Here is a 26827-nt window from a genome sequence, read left to right on the forward strand (position 1 = left end):
GCTTGCCTGCGAAGCCTAATGACCCAGGTCTGATTCAGCACGTAAGCCTGGGCTAGAGCAAGACCCTACCTCGAAAAAGCAAATAAAAAAAAAAAGAGGGAGTATGGATAAAGGAAACAATTGTCAAATACAAGTGAAAGGCGCAGGGGAGTTCTCACACCATCCTCACAATTTTCTATGAGTGTGAAATTACATCAGTGACAAAAACTTACCCGCCTCCCCTCCAGCCCTGTCCTCCGCGCTCGAACCCGGAAGAGCGATCTGGAAACGACCGGGGCGGGGCGTCCACGCGGTCACCGCGAGGGCCTCGAGTCACGTGCGACCGGCCCACGTGACCCGAGCGTCGGGACAACATGGCGGCGCCCAGCGGGCGCGGGCTTCTCTTGCTGCTGCCGCTGCTCGGCTTCGTCGGGGCGGCGTCCGGCAGCCACGGCTCGGGGTGAGTACGGCTCCGGGGGTCGGGGCTGGCTCGGGTCTCCCTGGCTCCGCGGGGTGCCGGACACAGCCGCCGCCGCCGCAGCTGACGCCGGCTTGGGGCCCCCGCCCCGCCCCGACCCCCCCCACGCAGGGCGTCCCGCGACGACGACCTGCTGCCGCCGTACCCCCGCGCGCGCGCGCGCCCGGCCCGGGACTGCGCCCGAGCGCGCGCCGGCCCGCGCGAGCACGAGAGCTGGCCCGGCGCCGCCGCGGCCCCCGGCGCCGCCCGCGTGGCCGTGCGCGCCTTCGTGTCGCACTTCGCGGGCCGCGCCGTGTCGGGACACCTGACCCGCGCCGCCGAGCCCCTGCGCTCCTTCTCCGTGCTGGAGCCCGGCGGAGACGGCGGCTGCGCGCGGAGGCGCCGCGCCACCGTGCAGGACACCGCGGCGGCCGCGCGCTGCCGCGTCGCCCAGAACGGCGGCTTCTTCCGCGTGAGCACCGGCGAGTGCCTGGGGAACGTCGTGAGCGACGGCCGGAGGGTGAGCAGCTCCGGGGGGCTGCAGAACGCGCAGTTCGGGATCCGCCGCGACGGGACCCTGGTCACCGGGTGAGGAGGCGGGGCTGGGGGCGGTGAGCCTCAGCTTTGGGTTGTAGCCGTGCCCCCTCCGCCCCGCGTTCCCAGTTTTGTCTTTTGCACAAATGGTTAATGAGATCACGCGCGCGCACTAGCTGTTGCCCTTAGCGGACATGGCACCCCCCTAGGGAGAGGAAACACGCGAGCCAGGTAAAATAATGAAGGCACCTTGCGAGGACGTGCCAGGTTTGGCCCGGCGGGGCCAATTGGAAGGGGCGTTGAGTTTTAAGTAGTGGTCCTCGTCAGCGAGGTTGGGGTCCTTTTGCAGGCCGATAGAAATCGTGGGGCAGGCAAAGAGCTTCTTCCAGTGTGGGACTTTGGAAGTCTCTTGGAATTTGACAGCTGCCGGAGGTGACAGCGGGCAGGCGGCGGCAGCCGCAGATGCGCCATCTGCTGGCCCAGCTGTCGTTCAGGCTCGTTAGCCTAGGCAGTGAGAATTCCTTGGTGGTTGGCAAGTTACCTTGGAGCTTCGGAAATTTGTCCTGGCACGAGGCTGTCTCAGCCTACAGCAGCGGCCATTGTTACAGCTGCGGGCCTTGGAGTGTCTGGGACCTTTGACCCTTCACATTAAATAGCTCTCTGGAATTTTTCTAGTGACCAGAGCCTGCAGTTTCTCTTCCTTGACTCATTCTTCAGCCTCAGCTCGGGTCCTTTCTACATTTCCATTATCCCACCTCATCCTGTACTAATGTCAGGCTAAGGCATCTTTCTGTTACTGGCCGCTGTGTTGGCTCCTCTGCTGTTTGTTTCTTCCTGTTACCAGCTTAGCACACACTTCTGAAAGATGGCCCAAGAGAGAAGCTTTATATTGTGGCGACGATGGGAGAAGGTAGCACCCAAAGGCATCTTCCTACAGCTCTTTCCCCAGATAAGCCCAACTTACATAGCCAGAGAAGGGGTATGTGTGTCAGACCCAGCACACCTCTCATGCAAATGAAGGTTTGTGTTTGCACCAATAACACTCTTCTTTTAAAAATATTTATTGAAAGCCGGGTGTGGTGGCGAACACCTTTAATCCCAGCACTCGGGAGGCAGCGGTAGGAGGATCTCTGTGAGTTCGAAGCCACCCTGGGACTACATAGTGAATTCTGGGTCGGCCTGGGCTACGGTGAAACCCTACCTCAAAAAGCCAAGTATATATAGAGAGATAGATTGATTGATGGATGGATGGATGGATTTGAGAGCAAAAGAAGCAGACAGAAAGAGTGAGTATGGGCATACCAGGGCCTCCTGCCACTACAAACAAACTCCAGACACATGTGCCACTTTGTGCATCTGGCTTAGATGGGTACTAGAGAATGGAACCCAGGCCATCAAGCTCTGCAAGCAAACACCTTTAACTGCTGAGCCATCTCTCCAACCCCCAATCAGTCTTTGCCTCTTCGGCACCAGTCACAACAGTTCTGCTAAACTGGTAGGGGAAATACTGTTCCTCTGGTGCAGGGATATAAAACAGTTTCAGCTCATCTAGAGTTCACCTAGGCCTGTAATAGGAGAACACTTGACACAAACTGTTTCTAACAGCCTGGCTGAGGCTAGATCCTCAGAAGTCCAGGCAATCAGCCGGGTGTGGTGGCTGGCACACACCTTTAATCCCAGCACTTCGGAGGCTGAAGTAGAAGGATCGCTGTGAGTTCAAGGCCACCCTGAGACTACAGAGTGAATTCCAGGTCAGCCTGGGCTAAAGTGAAACCCTACCTTGAAAAATCAAAGAATAATAATAATAAATAAGCAAAAGTCTAGCCAAGCCACTGCAGCCATTGCATATTTTTCTCAAAGAAAAAGGGACATAAGGGAATTCCAGCTGTCTGTTTACAGTTAATGAATGAATTAGGAAAATTACAGGGATGTGAACCTTAGGTGCAGTGCTTACAATAAGAATTTAAAGAACTTTTCATTGACATTAAATGTGATTTTTTTTTTTCCCAAGGTAGCGTCTCACTGTGGCCCAGGCTGACCTGGAATTCACTATGTAGTCTCAGGGTGGCCTCAAACTCATGGTGATCCTCCTACCTCTGCCTCCCAAGTGCTGGGATTAAAGGCATGCACCACCACACCCAGCTTAAATGTGATTTTTTAAGAAGTCTTATTATTATCTATATATTTATTTGAGAGAGTGAGAGAAAGAGGCAGAGAATGGGCATGCCAGCGTCTCTAGCCACTGCAAATGAACCCCATATGCATGTGCCACCTTGTGTATCTGATTTATATGGGTCCTAGGGAATCAAACCTAGGTTCTTAGGCTTTGCAGGCAAGCCTTAACCACTTGTCAGTCTCTCCACATCCTTAAATGTGATTTTAATAGTGGGGGGAAGGAGCCCCTACTGGTGAGTGAGCCTCTTGCCTTCCCTGGGCCCAGGTACCTGTCAGAGGAGGAAGTTCTGGACTCTGAGAATCCGTTCGTGCAGCTTCTCAGCGGGGTCGTGTGGCTGATCCGCAATGGAAGCATCTACATCAATGAGAGCCAGGCCACCGAGTGCGATGAGACACAAGAGACAGGTGGGGAGGAACGCTGCCGCAGCTTTGTCGACAATTAGGAACGTTGCGGCAGGGCTGTCCTTCAGCATTGACCATAAATATTGGGCATCTCCTTCGTAATTATCTCTGCTGTGGGTGCTGGGGAGCCATGGGGGTTAAGGGACTTTTCATTTGAAGTATGATAAGGAAGGAAATGATCATGCAATAAGCTGGAAAGAATTGGAAAGTGCTAAGAATGGAAAAAGCTGGGAGAAAGGGTGCTAATGGGGACTGGGGAGATAGATCAGCGGTTAGAAGTGCTTGCCACTTAAGCATGAGGGCCTCTTGGGCCAGAGACCATCAAGTTCAGCCACATAAAAAGCTGAGTGTGGCCGCACACATGGTCTGTAACCCCACTCCACCAGGTGTGTGGAGGGAGACGGGACCAAGGAGTTGCAGAGGCTCACTGACCAATGGCAGCTCAAGGAAATACGCAGTTGAGTGATAGAAAAGGGCACGCAGTGTTCTCTGGCCTCCACATACACGGCACATGCACATTCACACACCACACCACACCATACTCTACACACACAGAGGGAGGACAGTGGCAAGCAGGAACATGGGCATGGGGACAGAAAAGGTATTCTACAAGGATCGTGGACCACTGGCCTCCACATGGCCCAGGAACTCGCTATAGACTGTGAGTCTGCCCACCTTAGACCTCCCAGGAGGAGCCCCAGTGGTCTGGGTTTGCACAAGTCCCTTTGGTGACTCTGACAGACACTCAAGTTTCAGAGCCACTGGGGTGGGGAAGGGGGTACCTCAGTCCTGAGGGGACACTGGCTTTTTTAGGGTGTGGAGTTAGGAAAGGTTTCACTGGGGAGGTGGCTTTGGGTCAGAAGGAACAAGCCACCTGAAGAGCTTGGTGGCAGGGTACAGACCCCAACTAGAAAGAAAGTGCAGGGCTCTGTGGCAGAAAATAGCTGCCCAGGACTGAGGCTGGGGGCAGGGCCTGTAGATTTTGTTCTACGTACAGAAGAAGCCATTAGAGGTTAGGTTCCACTGGAGACTGGTGTCACTGAAAAACCCTCTGACTGTGCCATGGAAACTGGTGGGTACAGGAAGAGGGGAAGCAGGGAAAAGGCTCTTGTGCCTGCAGGGGAGAAGCTGGGTAGCCTGGACCAGGAGGTAGACACTGGTGCTCGGCAAGAAGTGGGAAGCAAGGCTGTGTGTCCAGTACTGGAGTGCCTGTCTGGCACATGCAGACCCTGGCTTCCATCCCTAGACGACCTAGAGTGAGGGCTGGTGATCAGCCAGGTCTCTTCCCCATCAGGTTCCTTCAGCAGATTCGTGAACGTGATATCAGCCAGGACAGCTGTGGGTCATGACCGTCAGGGACAGCTGGTGCTCTTCCATGCAGATGGCCAGACAGAGCAGCGTGGGTGAGTCCTGGGAGTGTTCACAACCCTCTGTCCCCGACCCTCCCACAGGAAAAGTGAGTGAGAACTGCCCTGCTTCCTGGAACTCCTCATCCATTCATCCTTCCTTCCTCTCTCTCTTCCTTCCTTGCTTCCTCCCTCCTTCCCCTCCTTCCTTCTTTTCTTCCTTCACTCCATCGATCCTTCCTTCTTTCTTCCCATCTAACCTTCCTTCCATCTGTCCTTTCTTCTGTCTACTTGTCCAGCTATCCACCCATCTATCCTTTCTTCCTTCCACCCGTCCACCTCCCTACCCATCTTCCTTCTTTCCACCCATCCACCCATCCTTTCTTCCTTTCCTTCTTTCCATCCACCTATATCCATCCATTTGTTTTGTGGAGCTGGTGATGGAACCCAGGCCTGGTGCATGCTCTACCACTGAAGTGAACCCCCAGCCCCTCTCCAACCTCAGTCTCCCCAACACAAGAACCGCGTGTCTCTTGAGCCCCACTGGCCACAGAGTTAACACATAAAGATCTCGCATCCAGTCCCAGCTCGGCCATCACCAGCTCTGTGCCCGTAGATAAGGTGCCTGACCTCTCTGAGCCACAGGACTCTGTCCCCCTGGGCAATGCTCATTTCACTGTTACTGCACAGCAAGTAGCATGTGCTTAGCAGGTTTAAAAAAAAAATCCCTGGGCCAGGTCTGCAGGCCAGATATCTGCAACTATTCTCTGTCCAGGGCCATCCTGGGGCCAAATCAGAAGTCTGGACATTCTGGGAAAGACTCCTCTTATGAGCTCATTCAGGCTGTTGACAGACTCTAGCTCCTTCCTGTCCAGAGCTGAGCCTTGATCTCCTTACCATCCGCCATGTGGCGACCACTGGCCCTCCTGGTTCATCTTCACTCCTTCTCGGGAGTTGTCCCCTTCCCCCGCTCCCTGCTTCAAGCCACAAAGGTGTGTCCCAGTCTTTCTCGTCTCCTAACATGTCCATCAATTCCTCCTCCAGTGCTCTACATTTTGTTTTGTTTTGTTTTGTTTTTCGAGGTAGGGTCTCACTCTGGTCCAGGCTGACCTGGAATTAACTCTGTCATCTCAGGGTGGCCTTGAACTCATGGCAATCCTCCTACCTCTGCCTCCCGAGTGCTGGGATTAAAGGCGTGCGCCACCACACCCGGCTAATTTTTACTGTATTTTATTTGGTTTTTCGAGGTAGGGTCTCATTCTACTCCAGGTTGACCTGAAATTCACTACATGGTCTCAGGCTGGCCTCAAACTCATGGTGATCCTCCTACCTCTGCCTCTGGAGTGCTGGGATTAAAGGTAGGCACCACGCCGAGCTCAATGCTCTGCTTTTTAAGAGCCACCATCATTCTGTTGCACCCACCGAGCTCAATCAAGACACCTGTGCCACATAACAGCGCACTGGAGGAGTGACTTCCAGAGTCACAGCCTTCAGGAGGTGGGACCTGACGTCCCTAGGGAGTTGTTTAGAAATTTTCCTGCCCCAGCAAGCGTGATACTATGTATCTGCTGTCAGAAGGAAGACAGTTCAACCATACCCAGTGGGGGCGCAGCAAGTCTTCCTTCCTCCTGTACAGCGTTAACCTGTGGGAGATGGCACAGTTCCTGCTGCAACAGGACGTGGTCAATGCCATCAACCTGGATGGGGGCGGCTCCGCCACCTTCGTGCTCAATGGAACCTTGGCTAGTTACCCATCAGATCACTGGTAAGTGCACCTGGCTGTCCTCTCGAGGGCTGACACCCTGGTGTGCTTCCCACGACCTCGTTCAGCCAGTATTAAGACCCTGTGCACCAGGCCCAAGGTCCTTGTCTTCAGGATGCCAGCACCACCCGTGCCTGGGAACTTGGACCAGTGGTCAGAAGAGGTTTCCCTGAGGCTAGTGAAATGAACGCTGAGGCTGAAGATGAGAGAGAGCTAAGGGGGTCTCCCAGGCAGAAAGTGCAGCTGGCCCAAAGTCCAGGGATGAAAGAGTGGGAGGAGCTTCTAAGGAGCCTGAGTGAGGGTTAGAGCCGCAGAGGTAGGAGGATTGCCGAAAGTTTGAGGCCACCTGGAGACCAGACCACATAGTGAATTCCAGGTCAGCCTGAGCTAGAGCAATACCCTACCTCGAAAAACAAAATCAAAGAAGATTGAGAATGGAGAGGGAGGCAGGGCATGGGCTGCAGTGGGGACTTACGGGGTGGGCTGGGGCCAGACTCACACTTGTCATGTCATCCTCCACAGCCAGGACAACATGTGGCGCTGTCCCCGCCACGTGTCCACTGTGGTCTGTGTGCACGAGCCCCGCTGCCAGCCACCCAACTGTAGCGGCCATGGGACCTGTGTGGACGGCCGCTGTGAATGCACGGGGCACTTCTGGCGGGGCGCGGCCTGCAGTGAACTGGACTGTGGCCCCTCTAACTGCAGCCAGCACGGGATATGCACAGACAGTGAGTGAGGTCCTGACGAGAGTGGGGCTCTGCCGGGGCCCCAGTTTTCCCACCCCGCCATGCCTGCTCCCTCACCTGGCCCCCTTGGTCTTCCTTGGCAGCTGGCTGTCACTGTGACGCTGGGTGGATGGGATCCAACTGCAGTGAAGGTAGGAGGCACTGGTGGCCCATGACAGGTGGGGAGAGGGTCTCCGGACAGCTTCCAGCTCTGTGGCTACCTTTGTCCCTTCCCTCCCTCCCCCAGTTAATGCTCCCACATGAATCTAGGTATGCATTGGCGGTTCCTGCTGCAAAAATTTCCCACCAGGTAGGAGGCTACAGCCACAGTCATATGTCTACTTAGTTCGAAGGACTACATCACAGAATCCAAAATGTAGCCCAGGCCACACCCCCACGGGAAGTTCAGAGTCCTGAGTGCCTCCACAGTAGTTCCTGATAGCTCCTGGCATTGCTAGGCTTGGATGACATCACTCTGGTGTCAGCCTCAGTCTCTCTGTCTCTTTGTTCTCATGAGAACCCTTGGATGTCAGTGATAAAACCCACCTTAATTCCAGGATAGGGTCTGGGGAAATGGCTTAGTGGGTAAGAGTGCTTGTCACAAAGGCATGACAGCCTGGTGTCAAGGCCACTCTCTGCAGGACAGGCTGGTGGATGTGTGCAGAGCCATACTGAAGGAGATGCCCTGTCCCCAACTACCCCGCCAACCCCAAAACATGACCCAGCTACAGATGGAATCTCTGAAGGGATCACTAATTAAAGAACTTGGTCCCCAGCAACCATGTAAGAAGTTGGATGTGGCCACCTATACATGTAACCCCAGTTCTGTTGGGAGTGGCTTGCTGGTCTGCCAGTCTAACTGGCAACCCTGTGTTCAGTGGGAGAATCCATTTCGAGGAAACAGCATGGAAAATCTATTGAGGACACTTGGCATTCAACTCTGGCCTCTTTATATGTGTACATGGGACACATGCATCTATACGTACACACATGCATGCACTATATGAACACACATCTCACTAAACACACACACACTTCAAAAAAATTCCAGGGCGGTGGGGACGTGGTAGCACATGCTTTTAATTCCAGCATTTCTTGGGAAACTGAGGTAAGAGGATCACTGTGAGTTTTTGAAGCCTTGACTAAAGCTACAGTGTGAGTTCCAGGTCAGCCTGGGCTTGAGTGACATAGTGCCTTAAAAAACAAACAGGGCTGGAGAGATGGCTTAGTGGTTAAGGCACTTGCTTGCAAAGCCTAAGGACCCAGGTTCAATTCTCCAGGTCCCACATTAGCCAGATGCACATCATGGCACATGCATCTGGAGTTCATTTGCAGTAGCTAGAGGCCCTGGTGTGCCTGTTCTCTCCCTCTCCCCCTCTTTCTCTCCCCCTCTGTCCCTCTGTATCTAATAAATAAATAAATTAAAAATACATATCCATATGATGTCATTTTGAGTTCTTTAATTAGTGATACCTTCAGAGAGTCCATCTGTAGCTGGGTCATATTTGGGGGTTGGTGGGGTGGTGGGGGGAAAGGGCATCTCCTTCAGTATGGCTGTGCACACACCCACCATCCTGTCCTGCAGAGAGAGGCCTTGACAACCAAAGCCAACCCTAACCTCCACCCTACCTCCACAGAGTGCCCCCTTGGCTGGTATGGGCCAGGCTGCCAGAGACCTTGCCAGTGTGAGCACCAGTGTCCTTGCGACCCCCAGACTGGCAACTGCAGTGTTTCCCAAGGTACTGGACTTCCTGGGGACCTCTCAGGGCAGGGTCTGGGCACACAGACCCTGTAGCTCTCTCTCTCTCTCTCTCACTCTTTCTCTCTCGTCTCTTACAGTGAAGCAGTGTCTCCGGCCAGCTGAGGCCACGCCAAGGGAAGAATTGTCTTTCTTCACCAGGTAGGAGCTTTGGTGGGAGCGGGCCATCCATATCCCACCGCCCCCCCATGATGCATGGCATCTGACCAGGGACTGGCCAGGAAATAGTGGCAGGTGAGCCCTCTGCGTTGTCGGCACAGGGAGAACACGCCATGTGTCCAGAATGCGTGCCGCTGCTCCTTCCCGTCTTCTGCTTGCTGGGTCTCAAACTTTATCCCTCAGAGAAGCTTATCAGAAAGAAATGTGAGGCAGGCCTGGCGATACAGGCCTGTCATCCTAGCCACTCAGGAGGCTGAGGCAGGAGGATTGCAAGTTCAAGGCCTGTGTGATCTACAGAGGGAATTTAAAGCTAGCCTGGGCCATTAAGTGAGATCCTGTCGCAAACTGAAAGAGGGCTAGGATGGTACTCAGTGGTAGAGGGTCCCGGGTTCCATTTCTAGGACTACAAATAAAAATATATTAGCAACACCTAAAAATCAGTAGCACTCACATTTAAAACATTATTGAGGGGCTGGGGTGAGGGTTGAATGACTAAGGTGCTTGTTTGAAAAGCCTGCTAGCCCTGGTTCAGTTCCACAGTGCTCACATAAAGTCAGATGCACAAAGTGACAGTGCATCTCAGATTTGTTTGCATTGGCAGGAGTCCCTGGCATGCCCATTCTCTGTCTCTCTCTCTCTGTCTCTTTCAAGGTGTATGCCACCACATCTGGCCCCAAATAAATAAATAAATATATATATATATATATTTTTTTTTTTAATGGCCATAAAATATCAGAGAATGGTCCCACCTCGCCACAGTCCCTGCTGCTCCCAGTATGTGTCGTCAGCGTGCCCTGGTTCCCACGCAGTTCACTGGGCTCAGCGTTCTCCCTGTGGGCGCCGTGTGCTCTGAGCCTGCAGCCACGCTCCACTCAGCTCTCTCTTCTGTTGTAGGACCACTTGGCTGGCCCTCACCCTGGTACTGGTTTTCCTGCTGCTCTTCAGTGCTATGGCCAACGTGTCCCTGCTCCTGGGCTCCCGGGCAGACAGGAACCGGCACCTGGACGGGGAGTACGTGTACCACCCGCTGCAGGAGATAAATGGGGAGCTCCTGGCCTCTGAGAAGGAGCAGTCAGGGGATACGCATGACCCCTTCAAGGACTGATAGATCCCCGATGGACTGCTCTGGAGAGCCGTGTCCCTGCCTATGCCTAGCTTCTGCAGGGGAAGTGCTGAGGCCACTGGTGTGAACGCCGCACGCTCCACCCCCACGCCTGGCCCCACTCTACCTGTCCACCTGCCGTGGCACATGCCACCCCAGTGGTACAGAGCTCTGGAGAAACGGAACCTGCTTCCCTGCCTGCTTGGGCCTGCTACCCAGGGGCCTGTCCCGGACAGGATTCTGTGCCACCACCAGAAATCCCAGGAGGCCACGAGTGGGTAGGACTCAGTGGCTTGATCATGACAAAGTGGCAGATCCCAGCCAGCCCCCTGCACAGGGGCAGAATAAATAGGAGAGTAATCCACCTGTCCAGCCAGTCACACACCTCATCCTCTATTTGCCAGCTAGAATCCTTCTCCCTGGCAGGAAGCCCTCACAAGAAGGGGCAGGGAAGGAATGAAGTCTCCATGTTTACAGACCTTCTGTTTTTGTCCTGCTGCCTATCCAGAGTGTTCTACCACTTGAATAAATTGAAATATTAAAAGGATCCACCAGAGCGTGAGAGAGTCTTCTCACCTGGAGCCTGAACCAGCTCCGTGGGGCCTTTGGTGTAATCTAGCACTATACACGCTGTTCTGGACACAGAGTCTCTTAGAGATCATTGTAAGAGTTGAACTGTGGTCCTTTAAGGCCCACTCTGCAGCCAGACTACAAGGATGGCCGAAGTTTGGTCAGCCTTCTGTATGCCATAGATCTGTTGTTACTTCTTTGAGAGAGACAGTGGGCTCAGGGCCTTCTGCCACTGCAGATGAACTCCAGATGCAAGTGCCACTCTGCATCTGGCTTTATGTGGGTATTGGGGAGTTGAACCCAGGCCATAAAGCTTTGCAAGCAAGTGCCATTAACCACTGAGTAATCTCCCAAGACTAGGTAGGTACATAGGTAGATATTTTAGAGAGAGACAGAAAGAGAGTGAGTATGAATTTACTAGGGCCTCCTGCCTCTGCAAATGAACTCCAGATGTACCACTTTGTGCATCTGGTTTTACTTGGGTATTGGGTAATTAAACATAGGCTCTCCTGCTTTGTAAGCAATCACCTTTAACCACTGAACCATCTCTCCAGCCCAAATAATTTTTCATGCAAGAATATGGGCACACCAGAGCCTCTTGCCACTGCAAACAAACTCCAGATACTTAAATTCTAAAAGAAGTCCATGTCTTGGAAAAAGCTGGAATCCAGAAAACAGCCCAAGGTTCCAGGCTGTGCTTCTGTGGAAATGCCTTGGTGGGACCTGTGGGATTTCGGCACGCTGGGTTAAGTCAGCCACAGCCTCCCATGCCCCCTTGGCAGCTGCCTGACTTCTGCCATACAGGCCCTGCCCAGACTCCCACGGTGTTGTCTGTGCCCGCTTCCCAGAGGTCACACCCCTGAGGCAGCCTCTGGGCCACAAGGGAGCCTGGGGCCTGTTTTGCTGTCTCTGGCCCAGGCCGCAGGAGACCTGGAAGGAGGAGCAGAGCTGAGGTAGAATCAGCAGGTCAGGCATGAGCTCAGCCCATGCCCCCTTGGGAGCCTCTCTGCCTGGTGCTCCTGTTCTTTCTCAGTGCCCACTGTACGCACGGGTCTTGGAAACCTGTTGCCCATGGCTCCAGAGCAGTCCATGGGAGAGTCACAGTGAATCAGTGAACAAATAGATGAATGAACAAATGCATAGATAAATGAATGGAGGAGTGAATAATGTAAAGGAATGAATGGATAAATCTGTGTGAGTGAACAAATGAATGCATCGGTAGCAGATGAGGCCCATCTTCCTTGATGTGCGAGGCAGGTAGGTAGACCTCCTACAGGTGACTCTTGGGCCATCACACAAAGGGACCACACCTCCCTGTTCTCCCAGGCGACGGACCCTGGCCTTCAATTTGACAAGGAGACCTCAGCCTGGTTCCGTGATACACGTGGAGGCCAGCCCCCGCCCTTTGCCAGACAGCTCCAGGGAAGCACGGGCCTTCTGACATCACCCTTCTAGTGTCAGAACCAGGGCTGTCCTGTGCCTCAGGGGAGAGGGGGGAATCCACCCTAATGGCGCCCAGGTCCTCCTCTCTCTCCCAGGACTCCAGGACCCTCACAAGTGGAAATGCAGAGCCCACTTCCAGATCTGATGGGCAGTGCCGAGTGGGCTCCAGATTGGCATAGAAATAACATTGGCAAACTACATGTCTGTTCATCCACATGTACATACGGAAGGAGTCGAACAGCATCACCCCTCAAGTGCACATCCACCCAGGACCTCAGCATATGGCTGTCAGGATTTGAATCTGAAATGCTCCACACAGGCTTGTGGGTAGAATGCTTGCTCCTCAGCTGGTGGCACTAATTTGGGAGGTTCTGGAAGCTTTGGGAGGTTTGGCCTAGCTAGAAGTAGGTCATCAGGTACAGGTCCTTAGGGATATATTATCCCTGACCACTTCCTGTCTTGCCCTCTGCCTCCTGACCTACTGTGACATGAACAGTCTTCCACCACCGTAGCCTGAGCTGCCTTCCCTGCCACGATGGACTGAAACTGAGCCAGAATAAACCTTCCTCCTCCAAGTTGTTTCTGTCAGAGATTGTGGCCACAACAGTGCAGAAGCATCTAGCACAGTGACTTCTGGAATGAGGGTCTTTGTTGATGTCGCTAGTTAAGGGTCTCAAGAGGGTATCACACTGGGCTTAAAATAAGCCCAGTGACCGATGTCCCTGTAAGAAGAGGAGGCAGAGCCAAGCACGCTGCTCCGCTATAATGCCAGTACTCAGGAGGCTGGGGTAAGACTAGAACCTCAGAAGTAGTAGCTCACAAGGTCTTGGACTGGTGTGGTTTTGTGTAGGTATGTATGTGTGGTGTGATGTGTGTGTGCATGTTCATGTAGGGGACACACATGTGGAGGCCAGAAGCTCATGTCAGCTGTCTTCCTCAATCACTCTTTGCCTTATTTTTTTTTAATTTTTTTTATTTATTTATTTGAGAGTGACAGACACAGAGAGAAAGACAGATAGAGGGAGAGAGAGAGAGAATGGGCGCGCCAGGGCTTCCAGCCTCTGCAAACGAACTCCAGACGCATGCGCTCCCTTGTGCATCTGGCTAACGTGGGACCTGGGGAACCGAGCCTCGAACCGGGGTCCTTAGGCTTCACAGGCAAGCGCTTAACCGCTAAGCCATCTCTCCAGCCCTTTGCCTTATTTTTTGAAACAGGATCTCTCACTAAACCTGGAGCTCACCGATTTGGCTAGACTATCTACACGCAAGCCTTAGGGATCCTCCTCCTCCTCCTCCTTCTCAGTGCTTGGATTACAGGCATGCATGACCACGCTCACTTTTAAAAAATATTTTATTTATCTGAGAAAGAGAGAGAAGCAGTTAGAGAGAGAGAATGGGCACGCCAGGGCCTCCAGCCCCTGCAATTGAGCTCTAGATGCATGTGCCACCTTGTTCATCTGGCTTTATGTGGGTACTGGGGAATAGAACCTGGGTCCTTTGGCTTTGCCAGCAAGTGCCTTAACTGCTAAACCATCTCTCCAACCCCCACACTTACTTTTGATGTGGGTGTTGGGGATCCAAACTTATACTTGTATACCAAGTGCTTTACCCACTGAGCCTCCTCTACAGCTCCTTGGTGTTTTGTTTTGTTGTGGGGTATGTGTGTGTGTTAAGGTCTTGCTACATAACCCAGCTTAGCCTGGGACACTGTGTAGTAAGATCCTGTCTCAATGGGATGAGGGAGAGCAAAAAGGCCATGTGACAACAGAGGCAGAGAGTACAGTGATTGAGACCATAGGCCAAGGGTCACCTACAGCCACTGGGGGCTGAAAGAGTCAGAAAGGACCTTCCCCAGCCCCAACCTTTAGAGGGAGGGAGGCCCTGCTAACACCTTCATGAAACTTCTGGTCTCCAGGATTAGGAGAAAATCGGTAACTCACTATGAGCTTCCCAGATTGTGGTCATTTGCTATAGCAGTCCAGGAGTTTGATCTAGAGTCTACCTGAGATGTATAATTCCCCAGAACCAATCTGCATCCACTCCAGGCAATACCACCATACTGAGAATGTTCGAGAAACTCAAAATCCTCAGCTGAGAAATTCTCAGGTTGTTTTGATTTTAATTTTTAAAATATTTTTATTTATTTATTTACAAGCAGAGAGAGAGAGAATATGGATTGCCAGGGCTTCCAGCTGCTGCACTAGCTCCAGATGCTTGTGCCACGTTGCTTTACGTGGCTCCTGGGGAGTCAAGCCCGGGTCATTAGGACTTGCAGGTAAGCACCTTAACCACTGAGACATCTCTTCAACCTTAATTTTAATTTTTTTTTTTTTTTGAGAGAGGGTCTCACTATCCAGCCCAGGCAAGCCCGACACACACTACATAGACAGGGGTGACCTCAAACTCATGGCAATCCTCCTACGTTGGTCTCCAGAGTGTTGGAATTACATGGGTAAGTCATACGTACACCTGTACAGTTGAGAAATTCTCAAATAAGCCCAGGGCACCCGTTGGTTCTAGGAAGTTGACAACGAACAGATAAGCAAATCTAAAATATTTAATGCTTCTGGTCAAGTCATATGATCAGGCAAACAAGAAACACCCTGTTTCACTGGCCCAGACAAGCTTTGTTGAGAAGAATGATACCATTCTTATTAGACAGTTTTTCAAAGAGAAGGAAAATTCCAGAAATTTCAAGGCAGGAAGACAACCACCACCACATCCAATTCCTTTCACCTCGACATCTGGAGAAATGTTCTCTGTCTGAGGAAACAGTCCCTGTTGAACATTTTCTATTGCAGGTCACTCTCACTCTGCCCCACGACAACCCAGTGAGGTAGACACTACTGTCCCCATTTTGCAAATGAGGAAACCGAGGCACCAAGAGGTGAAGTTACCTAGTTGAGCTTTCACAGCCAGTGAGAGGAAGGCTGAGTTTTGAGCCCTGGTCTAAATTGAAGACCCACGCCCCTGAACACAATGGCCACGTGGCCACGGGAGTATCTGTGCCAGCCATGATGGATTGATGACCAAGGTGGAAACCCAAGCTGTGTGGCCTGCGACTTCTGCTGGGGGGAAGCAGAAAGACCACAGGCTTGGAAGCCCCTTCCCTGGACTACTTTGAGTTGAAGGTCTCTATGAGTCCCAGGGTGATTCTTCAGTATGGGTTCTAGAGAATCCCACACAGGGGAGGACTGCCAACTCCACCAAGGCCATCTGCTGCTACCGAGGCCTGGTTCCTTTTGCCCGTGAAGGGACTTCCTGTCCCCACCCGCTGGTGCTTCAGCGACTACTAGTCACGGGACCCGTAACGTGAGCAAGGAATGCGTGTGTGACTTGGAGTCAGTGAGGATCTCCAGGGGGTTAGAGAAAGGGATGTGTCTTTGTCTTGGACACTGGGAATTTGTGGTTATAGATTTGGAGCCTCTGGCCACGGCCTGTCCCGGTAGGAAGCAGGCCTGAGGAAGGCCAGCATGCAGAGAAATGTGGAGTCCAGAGGCTTGGGTGCAGTTGAGAAGCCTGAGGACACTGCACTCCTGGATCCAGCCATTCCTGAAGCAAGCCCCATCATCTACCACACTAGATACAAGCCCAGTCAGCTAAGCCAGTTTTAGCTGGGGGTTGAGGGGAGCAAGGGAAGACTCTAAAGACTCCTGAAGCTGAGGCTGGATTGCTGATAACAGCCCCTCCTCGGTGACAGCAGAACAACTTTCGCTGGCTCAGGGCTTTGGAGACTAAATGTGTAAAGACCACCAGGGTAGCTTATCCAAAAACACTTCTAGTTTTGAGATCCAAGCAATAGTATCATTTGAAGATCATTGAAATAGGGCTGGAGAGATGGCTCTGTGGTTAAGGCATTTGCCCATGAAGCCTAGAAACCTGAGTGGATTCCCCAGTGTACCACATAAAGCCATGTACAAAGTGCGTATACATCTAGAGTTCATTTGCAATGGCTAGAGGTGCCCATTCTCTCCTCTCTCCCCCCCTCTCTCTGGAATCTCTCTGACCTGGAATCTACTTTGTAGTCTCAGGCTGGCTTCAAACTCTCGGTGATCCTACCTCTGCCTCCCCAGTGCTGGGATTAAAGACGTAAGCCACCACGCCCGGCTCAGGCAAATCCTGATTTTTACATGAGATGCCCCAATTTTTAAACCACTCTCTAGGCAAAAATAAATTAAAATAACCACTGAAGGCAGGCCAGAACTGGCTTCAGGCAACTTCTGACCTGCGGTCTTCTGCCAATCCAGGAAAAGAAAGGAGAGGTATTCTCTGGCCCCAAGGAGACCCAGGGTTCTCCCATGTAGTAACTGGGGAGGGTCACATAAACACCAGAGCTGGTACTTGAGTCAAATCTTCTGTGGGCAGAGACAGCAGCTTCCACCCCCAGGGCAGTCCCAGCTGCCATGTGGAGACCCTGGATCCATCCTTACCTGAGGCAAGAACTCCTGGACCAGTCAGGCGTGTGCCCCCAGGAATGGCCCCTCTTTAGTGCTTGAGCCATAGGAAGGTGGCCTCTGTGGTTTATAGCCAAACAAAAAAAAAAAAAAAAAAAGGTCGTACTTTTTTAGCTCCCAGGGATGGAAAGGGACCTCTCAGGAGTATCAAGAGAGTGGAGTTTCTCATCACCACCTGGAACGAGGCAGAAGCCCTGGGCTTCCCTGCCTCTGCAGGTCAAGGGTGGTCAGGGTTAAGACCCCCTAGCCACAGGCTGAAAAATGGATTTCCAGTGCAGGGCAGGCTGTTCATAGCAGAAAGCAGAACCCTAACACATGTAGCTCCCTGTGCTATGGATCAAGGGAGTCACACAATCAGACCCTAGGGTGACTGCCTGTCCAGTGGCCTTTTTCAGACCATGTGACTGGCTCCAAAAATGTGCCTGTCACAGCACTGCATCCCACCCCTAAGCAGAACGACTGGTCCAGGCTGGACACACGGCCCCCGCTGACGGATCAAGTGCTTCCACTTGCTGGCAACTGCGAGTGGCTCAAAAATGGACACGGGTTCCCAGCAGGCTAAGTGGAGGTTCTTGCATGCAACCTGGAACTTTTAGGACAGATTCCCTTCTGCACCTACCTGGGGGTTAGGAGGCTTAGGGAGAACTCCTTTCAGTGATGGGTCTCTTGAGTAGGGAAGGACAGCCTGAGGAGGAGGCTGATCCACAGGAAGTACAACTGGAAAAAGGAGACCCAGGCCTCGTTCCATCCCTGACCCCAGACCCAGGAGATGAGGATGGAACATCCATGGGGCTGTGCATTTCCTTATAAAATGCCAAAAGCTGAGGAGGACCTAATCTTACCATCTCAAAGGCCTGGTCTGGGGTTCTGGCTCTACGCAGGCCCAGGGCTAGATCCTTGTTGTGAGGTCCCCACACCCCAAAGTTGGCAGATCTAAACCAGGGACTGCAGGCCACATGGTCGCAGGCGTCTAGGTGGCTGGCTTCTCATGCTGGGCACCTCCAGATGTGAGAGGCCTCCAGGTTGCTCTCAGGGCCTGGCTGGCTATCTGGACACCAGGGAGCCACTGTGGGACAGGCCGGAGGAGGAGGCGGTGGAGGCCGTGCTCAGCTGGGAGAAGCGGCTGGCGCAGGACTCTAGGCTGGACATGGAGCCCCTGGGGAGGAAGGAAGGGTGCGCACATGTCGTTAATCTTCACAGTGAAAGTTGTGGGCGCTGTAAATAAGGCCCCAGGCTCCTTTCTCAAGCTGCTAACCAACCTCCCAGGAGGCCAAGTCCAGAGGGACAAGCCTCGTGAGCAATGACATGCCACCAGGGGCAGCATGGCATGGCCTGAGACAGGACAAATCTAGGGCTTCCTTGACCTGGGACCCTAGCTAGCATGGTGCCGAAGGACCCAACAGCCTGGGGACGCCCCAGTCCCAGCCTCTGTCACTCCTTCACTCTCTGCAGCCAAAAGTGGGCATGGCAGCACATGCCTGTAATGCCAGCACTCAGGAAGCTGAGGCAGGAGAATCGTTGCATTCCAGAGCAAGCTGGGCTACTGTAACACATCTCCTCTTTGAATATTTATCACTTATCTACGTACTTATTTGAGAGAGAGAATACAGAGAGAGGCTATGGGTGCTCCATGGACTCCTGCCACTACAAATGAACTCCAGATGCATTTATTACTTTGTGCATCTGGCTTTCATGAGTACTGGGGTATCAAACCTAGGCCATTAGGCTTTGCAAACAAGTACTTTTAACCACTGAGCCATCCCTCCAGCCCACATCTTCTCTTTATCACTCCTACTCCACACTTCAGGTCAGAGATGTCCATGAGAATTTTTCCTTGTCTCTTTTTTTTTTTTTCTTTTGTCTTTTTGAGACAGCCCAGACTCATAATCCTCCTGCCTCAGCCTCCTCAGTGCTGGGACTATAAGCCTGCACCATCATACTCAGCTATATTCATTCTTTAAAAAGTAATAAAATGGGAGAGGCTAGAGACATAGCTCAGTTGGCAGAGTGCTTGCCTAACATTCATGAAGCCCTGGGTTCAATTTCAGCACCACATACACTGGGCTTGGTGGCATATGCCTTGGGAGATAAAGGCAAGATTAGAAGTTCAAGATCATTCTTCACTACATGGAGAATTAGAGGCCAGTCTGAGCTACCTGAGACCCTGCCTCAAAAATCAAGTGAAATGGAAACAGAATAAAATATAAAATACTAGAAGACCTTGAATAAATCACCTGCTCTACCTCCAGACACTCTGGTTCATTTCTGAGCATCTACTGAATGCCAAGGTGACAGGCAGGCTATCTCCATATCCCAACCCTGTCACCCTCATTACGTCATCGCCCAAGCGGGAACTCCAGCGGCTGTTTAACAGATAAGGTGCCTGCGTCTTAGAGAGGTGAAGTGACTTGTCTGAGGTCACCCAGCCGCCAAGAAGCTGAAAGGGACTTAGCCACCACTCTTCCCTCTCTCTGAAAGCAGCCACGTGCAGGCTGTAAGGCGCTTCTAGCTCCTTGTGGGACTCCAGGAGTGAGAGTGCTCCAAGCCAGAAGCATCCAGAAGCGATGCCACGCAGGGCTCATGTGGGAGAAGCTGACCCAGAGGCAGGGAGGGGCCTGGCTGCCGCCCAGTCAGTCAGCACTCAGAGCACAGGCAGTGCCGCAGGCCCCGGTGGAGCCGGGCCGCCCCTACCTGAACTCCTCGGATGCCAGCACCTCGCAGTAATAGAGCAGTTTGCACCTGGGCCCAGGGCTGTGCAAAGCTGTCAGGACGTCGTCCACGCCTGGAAGGCTGCAGGCCACACTGCCCGAGGGACTGTGAATTTGCCACTGAAGGAAGTAGACTCCGGGCCACTGCGTCACATGAGAGCCCTGGAACACAGGAAGTGCACTGTGAGGCCTGGTCCTCCTGGGGACGGACAGGGCTCGCGTTCTGTGACCAGGCCTGGAATAGCCCCAGAACCCACATAAAAAGGAGGCACGTGGAGAGATGGCTCAGTGGTTAAGAGCACTGGCTACATAAGAATGAGAGACTTAGCAGGGAGACACCCCCCCCCAACAATGCAGGCTATTACCAAGGCACCTGGTTGCCCACCAGAACTAGATGGTAAGACCCTGCTGTTGCATATGCCACAGGCTGCAGTCACCAGACATTGAGAAATCACGCTGCGCTGGCTCTCATAGTGCTGGAAAGTACCACGTAGGCTGCTGGGGAGGACGGGCGCCATCCGCGCCAACAACAAGCGGTGGCCCTGAAAACTACAAAACCAACCAGCCCGGCAAGGCGTGCTCGGCGGAGCCATAGCGGCACAGATGCCACCGGGAAGAGCCACGGCTCTCTGATTGAATACGAGGCCGGCTCAGCGCGAGGAAATTCAGGCTAGGCACTGAGAACCAAGTCAGAAGCCTGTGGCTTAGAAGATCACAGGCGCCACAGGGAAGCTTCCACTGTTTTTCCTTTGTTTGTTTGCTAAATGCACAGGCTATGCACACAAAGAGGCCTTTTAACTGTATATACTTACCCTGCTGACCCGTGCTGCCCACTCTTAGAGAACCTGCTTTTTACAGATGACAGCAAATACCAGGAAGACCCAAGACCCACCAATGTGACAAGATGAGAAAGCCAGCTGCTTAGCTCAGGACTAGGCGTCTCTGTCACACCGGCCAGCGCCGAGGAGATGGTAGATTAAATGTGAGTGCTGTTCTCGTGGCTAACCTCAGAACCTCCTCCAGGGAGATGCTGATAGACCACTGAACAGACTCAAATTCATCAAAGCAGAAAATAAGAGGCTGCTGAGTGTTCAACATGAAACTTATTCCCTGCAAGGCTGGGAGGTGGGGGCAGTTGTAGAAAAAATGTAAGAGCTGCTGAGTGGGATTGTCCCCTGACAGGGTCTCATTGGTGCACTGGTGACCCCACAGAGATTATGCCTCTCCTCACTAAGGAGGCCCTCAGTGGAATCAGACAAGGGAGAGGGAACAAAAGAGGATGGGAAGATGACCAATCTGCAGTATGGTCATATATTAAAGTTCCCAATAAGAATTATTTTTAAACTGGGCATAGTGGTACATGCCTTCAATCCCAGCATTTGGGAGGCAGAGGTAGGAGGATTGCCATGAGTTCAAGGCCACCCTGAGACTACATAGTGAATTCCAGGTCAGCCTGGGCTAGAGTGAAAGCCTACCTCAAAATACCTTTTTAAAAAAAAAAAGGTCAAAAGATGAATGCAAAAAAAAAAAATGAGGAAGTTAAAGGATCTGAGACCACCCAAGTTTGATTCCTGGCACCTATGTGAACAGTTAGGTGTGGCCACATACATCTATAACCCCCATCCTGTAGGAATGGAAACGAAAGAATCCCCAGGTCTAGCTGACTGGAAAACAAAAGCAGAAAAGATGACAGCTCTATGTTCAGTGAGAGACTCTCTCAAGGAAGTAGGCAGCTGCGCAAAAGGAGACGACTTCCTCCAGCTTCTGCACGTGCACACGCTATACATACACCACATCACCTACCACACAACACACACTCGACACGATGTGCAAGCCCCCCAAAAAAGCTGGCATAGGCGTGGTGGCATTTGGTGGTGATCCCCCCACCGGGGAAGCAGAGACAAGACAATGCCTGGGACTCACTGGCCACCCAGTGTGGCCTACTCAGCAAACTCTAGACCGAGCAGAGACCCTGTCTCAACAAAAGATGGAGGTGTTCCTCAGGAACAACCTGGGGTTGTCCTCTGGCCTCTACACACACATGCACATGCACCCGCACACACATGAATTTGCACACACACACACACATATAAGCCACCAGTGTGGGTATTTAGACCCTTTTATGATTCCCTTTCTCCAATGTAGAACCTGAAGCTCTCCACCCCAGCACCCAAGCTTGCTCTCAGCTGAACACCCTGATCTTCCTTCATAATCACCCTGGCTGCCTTGGGATGGATGAGCACACATTACACAGGCGTGGGGTGTCTTCCGCACCCCCACAGCCCTGCAGCGTTGCCAAGGCAGGGAATGGTGACTCATCTATCCGGGAAGCCTGGCCTGGGGTGGGGGTGGAGGGGCTCAGTCCCACAGCTGAGGGAATTACCCCCACATGCACACCTGGATGCTCTGCCCCTCCCGGCAGAGGAGGGGCGCCTCCACGCGGCTGTAATCCGTGCCCAGGACCCAGCCTTTGTCAATCAGCTGCCCGTTGGCCCTGGCCCCAGGCTCCTGGGGCCCTGGGTTAGGTGCCTGCTTCGCGTGATATAGGCTGAACACCACGTTCCCACGAAGGATGTCAAAGTCCCAGGTGATGACCGCCTCCCCTTCAGGAATGTCTAGGGCAACCTGCATCAATGGAGACAGTTGAAGGTGGAGCGTCCCCGAGAATGACGGAGTCAGGGGTCCCTGCCTGGGCCACTGCTCAGCCCCCCTGGGAGTAAGGTGGGCTTCTAAGATCCCCACCTCCCCACGGCTCCCAAGGGATCCGGGCCAATGTACCCACTTCCCTCTGAAAGGCCTTAGTCACCCTGAGGTGCCCATGGATAACTCAGGGCCGTTCTGCGACCATCTCATACTCCAGAGGTCCCTGGATGGAGCTGAGGCTAAGCTGGAGTCACCTCCGCTTTTAGTTTCCTCCCGTGCCCATGCCACAGGAAGCTGACCCAAGACGACACCCCACTCAGACCCTCCCAGACCAGGCAGCACCTCGTGGGGAGCCCCGCGGGACACACTGGCCGAGTGGTAGGTGTCACTCCACCGTCTCAACTGGTCAGCCTGCTCCTGCGCCTCCTCCGTCAGATACAGGGACTTGGGGACCAGTCCTCCTTCGGGGACATTACACTGGGGGTCAGAGACATAAAGAGAAGCAGGTCAGGGCTGCCAAGGCCCGAGTGGCTTGACACACACGGGGTGCCCTGTGACCCTGAGAACAGTGACCCCTACTGAGCCGGGCAGTGGTGCCCATGACCCTCCCTGCCCAGAACCGGCAGCAAAAAATAAAAAACTAAGCTGGGCATGGTTGTGCATGTCTTTAATCCCAGCACTCAGGAGGCAGAGGTAGGAGGATCTCTGAGTTCAAGGCCACCCTGACACTACTTAGTGAATTCAGGTCAGCCTGGGTTAGAGGGAGACCCTACCTCGAAAATTAAAATTAAAAAAAAAAAAAAAGATCTACTCTCCTCACTTTCATAGAGAGCCATGGAGGCTCTGAGGGACCAGGTCACTCTCAAGACTACACAGCACAAAGTGCTGACAATGGCACATAACCACATTCGGGTCGGGCATGGCAGTGCCTGCCTGCCACCCTAACACCGGGGAGACTGAGGCAAGCATAGGGCAGCTGTGGCTGCATAGTAAGACCCTGTCTCAAAAACAATGACAGGGCTGGAGAGATGGCTTAGCGGTTAAGCACTTGCCTGTGAAGCCTAAGGACCCCGGCTCGAGGCTCGGTTCCCCAGGTCCCACGTTAGCCAGATGCACAAGGGGGCGCACGCGTCTGGAGTTCGTTTGCAGTGGCTGGAAGCCCTGGCGTGCCCATTCTCAATCTCTCTCTGTCTCTTTCTCTCTCTCTATCACTCTCAAATAAATTAATAAAAAATGAACAAAGAAATTAAAAAAAAAATGACAGGTCCGGGCGTGGTGGCGCACGCCTTTAATCCCAGCACTCAGGAGGCAGAGGTAGGAGGACTGCCGTGAGTTCGAGGCCACCCTGAGACTCCATAGTGAATTCCAGATCAACCTGGGCTAGAGTGAGACCCTACCTCGAAAAAGAAAAAAATGTAAAAAAAAAAAAAAAAGTACCAAAGAAAGGCCCCACCTCAACAGATGTCAGCTGTCTGGGACAGCTTCTGTAACTAGCCTTGTCCACACCAAAAGCCAACATGGTCTTCTCACGTGAGAACACACAGACTCCTGAGCCCCCAAGCCAGGCACTGGCCTCACCACACTCTCTCCCCCGAGGAAGTCGGGGATCACATCCTTGTCCAGGTAGTCCACAAGGCCACCAGGGCCCTGATAATTGCTGCCACTATAGATAAGGAACTTCTTCCTGGTGTTCTCGTTGATGAAGGGGCTGATCTGGAGTGGGGGAGGGGAGACAAGACGGAACACATTGGTAATTGGGATACGACTGGCAGAACATAGAACTGATCATTTTAGCTATTTCAGTCAAGCTTCTTTCTGTTATTTTTGCTTGTGTGTGAACGCGTGTACAGTTGCACAGGTACCTGTGAACGTGTGTGTGTGTGTGTGTGTGTGTGTGTGTGTGTGTGCACGCGCGCACGCGCTACGAGTTGGTGCTAAGTGTTGCTTCCTCACTGCTCTCCACCTTCCTCTGTGTGTGCCGTTTGTGTCTGTGTGCGAGAGTGGGCACACGGCGTGTATGTGGAGGTTGGAGGGCAGCCTCATACGTCCGTCTTCCTTTGCCACCTTGGTTGAGGCAGGGCATCTCTTGCACACTGCTGTGTTCACCAGGCGAGCGGGCTCACAAGTGTCCCTTGTCATCACCTCCCTTCTCGGCCCAGGCAAGGTGGGATTACAGCTGCTGGCCCAAACTCAGGTCCTCCTGCCTGACCACCAAGCACTTTACCCACTGACCCTCTGCCCATCTGTGGTAGTTTGAATGGAAAAGGTCTCCATAGTGTCCTTTGCTTGTGATTAAGCCCCGTGCTCAGCCCCTAGCTGTGGCACCCTTGGAGTCGGAGGCCTGCTGGAGGACGTGCGTTACTGAGGGTGGGTCTTGAAGTTTATTTGTCCAACGTGCCTGCCGGGACTATCTAGCTCACTCTTTTTGTTGTTGTTTTTAAGAGTCAGCCCAGAGCTGGGTGTGGTGGCACACACCTTTAATCCCAGCACTCAGGAGGCAGAGGTAGGAGGATCGCCATGAGTTCGAGGCCATCCTGAGACTACATAGTGAATTCCAGGTCAGCCTGAGCTACAGTGAGACCCTACCTAGAAAAACAAACAAACAAAAAAGGCTGACTTGGAACTCATTCTTAGTCCCAGGCTGGCCTTGAGCTCATAGTGATCCTACTACCTCTGCCTCCCGAGTGCTGGGACTAAAGGCGTGCGCCACCACACCTAACCTGAGCTCACTCTTCCTGCTGCTACCTAGGTGACATGACAAGATGTGACGCCCAGCCTCTCCTCTGCACGCCATGATGAAACTTCCTTCATGACTGTCAGCTGAAATAAACCGCTGCCTTCCATACACTGCTTTTGGTCAGGGGTTTGTCCCAACTAGAGGGTACCTCAGCTAGAGGTAGCCTACCACTTGATTTTTTGAGACAAGGTCTCTCGCTGAGCCCAGAGCTCACCAGACAAGCTAGCCAGCAGGCCCAGGGGGATCCTCCTGTCCCCATTTCCCTAGCACTGGGATCACAGGCACACACCATTACACCTGGCATTTACGTGTGTGCAGTGGATCCAAACAGCAAGGAACACTTGCATGCTGAGCACTTTCCAGAGTGAGCCATCTCCCCAGCCCTCAGGGTTTTGGGTTTTTGTTATTTTTTGTATATACTTTTTAAAATTTTGATTGAGAGAGAAAGGCCGAGAGAGAGAAAGGGGGTGATCCAGAGTCTCTCACCAGTGCAAACAAACTCCAAACGCAAGCACCACCTTGTGCATCTGGCTTACGTATGTCCTGGGAAATCGAATCTGGGTCCTTTGGCTTTACAGGCAAGAACCTTAATTGCTAAGCCATCTCTACGGTCCAGCGTTTGTTTGTTTGTTTTGAGACAGGGTCTTACTATGGGGTTCAGGCTGGGATAATAGGTGTGTGCTACCAGGCCTGGCTCAGAATTTACCCTTTGAAAGTTGTAGTGGTTCAGATAAAATGTCCCCATGAACTTGTGTATCTTGAATACTTTGTCCTCGTGTGGTGACAGTCTGGGAAAGCAGTGGAGCCTTGCTGAAGGAGGTGTGTCGGGGGTGGCCCAGCTCCATGTCCACACCTTCACTACATCCTTCACGCTGGTGAGCAGATGCGGCCCAGGTTCCCTGCTCAGGCCCCACACGCTCTCCAACCATGAAGAAACTCCCCTTGACCAACTATGCGCTGGAATAGACACTTTGCCCCTCTGTTTTGACCCAGCAAGGTGAATGAAGGTAACTGCTACAAAGGGGATGGTTTGTTGGCATTTGGCTCATTCATAATGTCATAAAATCATCCCAATACACTTTCCTCTCCTAGAAAGGAACCCCCCCCCACCATCACCCCACCCACAGCCACTCCCTTTCTGTCTTCTTCCCCAGCCCTTGGCAGCCACCAGCCGGCCTATTTGTCCACTCTGGACAACCCAAGGAAGGGGAACACGCCCTTACCAGCGTCCAGAGCACAGGGAAGACGCGGGGCGCTCGCACAATGAGCAGCCGGCCCAGGGTCTCGGGGTAGTTATCCTCCACCACCTCGATCATACGCAGCAGGGCCTTTACCCCTGGCCTCCACAAGTGCCGCATGTTGAGGCCCTCCAGGTCCAGCAGACAGGTCCAGGAGCTGCGGTAGACATGGGCCCCCAGGTTCCACCTGTCTTTGCCAACTCCTACAGCCTCTAGCACCCTCCAGGAAGGCAGGGTGGAGAGAAGAAAGGGGTCCAGGAGTCTTTCATAGACCCTCTGGGAAACAGACCAGGAATGGAAATTTGAGGGCATTATAGAGGGCCAGCAGGTCACTGGAAGGGCTGTGACAGGAGAAAGACAGGCCAAGTGGAGTTGAGGCAGAGGGCTGCTCGGAAGAAGCAAAGGGGGGGTCTATGATACAGGGGTGGAGCCAGACAAGGAAAGGGAGGAGCCTTGAAGCAGTGGGTGGAACCAGACAGAGAAAGCCCAAACTAGCTCAGCCACTAAGTATCACCTCCCCAAGGTCCAGTTTCCCTACCAGTAAAAATCAGGACAGAGCACTGGCCTCACCAGCCCACTGTAAGACTAAGGATGTGAATTGCTGTGAGTTTGAGGCCAGCCTGAGACTACATAG

General features: G+C 52.9%; 2 protein-coding genes across 2 annotated transcripts in view; one reads left to right on the forward strand and one right to left on the reverse strand.

The window, feature by feature from the left end:
• The first annotated feature begins 353 nt into the window (after window positions 1–353).
• Nagpa (N-acetylglucosamine-1-phosphodiester alpha-N-acetylglucosaminidase) lies at window positions 354–10947 on the forward strand. The gene is made up of 10 exons (XM_045161735.1): window positions 354–439; window positions 569–1024; window positions 3411–3550; window positions 4842–4950; window positions 6530–6658; window positions 7178–7383; window positions 7485–7532; window positions 9018–9119; window positions 9220–9280; window positions 10193–10947. The coding sequence occupies exons 1-10, from the start codon at window positions 354–356 to the stop codon at window positions 10401–10403; spliced, it is 1548 nt and encodes a 515-aa protein (XP_045017670.1). The 3' UTR covers window positions 10404–10947.
• A 6426-nt stretch (window positions 10948–17373) lies between these two features.
• The window catches only part of Sec14l5 (SEC14 like lipid binding 5), a 39514-nt gene continuing 30060 nt past the window's right edge, over window positions 17374–26827 (reverse strand). The window contains exons 11-16 of the mRNA XM_004652241.2: window positions 26179–26350; window positions 23797–23931; window positions 22561–22695; window positions 21973–22200; window positions 19559–19737; window positions 17374–18023 (exon numbers count right to left, since the gene is read on the reverse strand). Of these exons, the coding sequence (XP_004652298.2) occupies window positions 17912–18023; window positions 19559–19737; window positions 21973–22200; window positions 22561–22695; window positions 23797–23931; window positions 26179–26350 (961 nt within the window). The 3' untranslated portion in view covers window positions 17374–17911. The remainder of the gene's footprint in view (window positions 18024–19558; window positions 19738–21972; window positions 22201–22560; window positions 22696–23796; window positions 23932–26178; window positions 26351–26827) is intronic.

This window comes from Jaculus jaculus, chromosome 11 (genome assembly GCF_020740685.1).
Source record: "Jaculus jaculus isolate mJacJac1 chromosome 11, mJacJac1.mat.Y.cur, whole genome shotgun sequence".
Lineage (NCBI taxonomy): Eukaryota > Metazoa > Chordata > Mammalia > Rodentia > Dipodidae > Jaculus > Jaculus jaculus.

Coding starts and splice junctions, on each gene's coding strand:
- Nagpa (XM_045161735.1), top strand. CDS start 354: ATGGCGGCGCCCAGCGGGCGCGGGCTTCTCTTGCTGCTGCCGCTGCTC. Junction 3,551..4,841: donor CGATGAGACACAAGAGACAG/GTGGGGAGGAAC, acceptor CTTCCCCATCAG/GTTCCTTCAGCAGATTCGTG. Junction 6,659..7,177: donor AGTTACCCATCAGATCACTG/GTAAGTGCACCT, acceptor CATCCTCCACAG/CCAGGACAACATGTGGCGCT.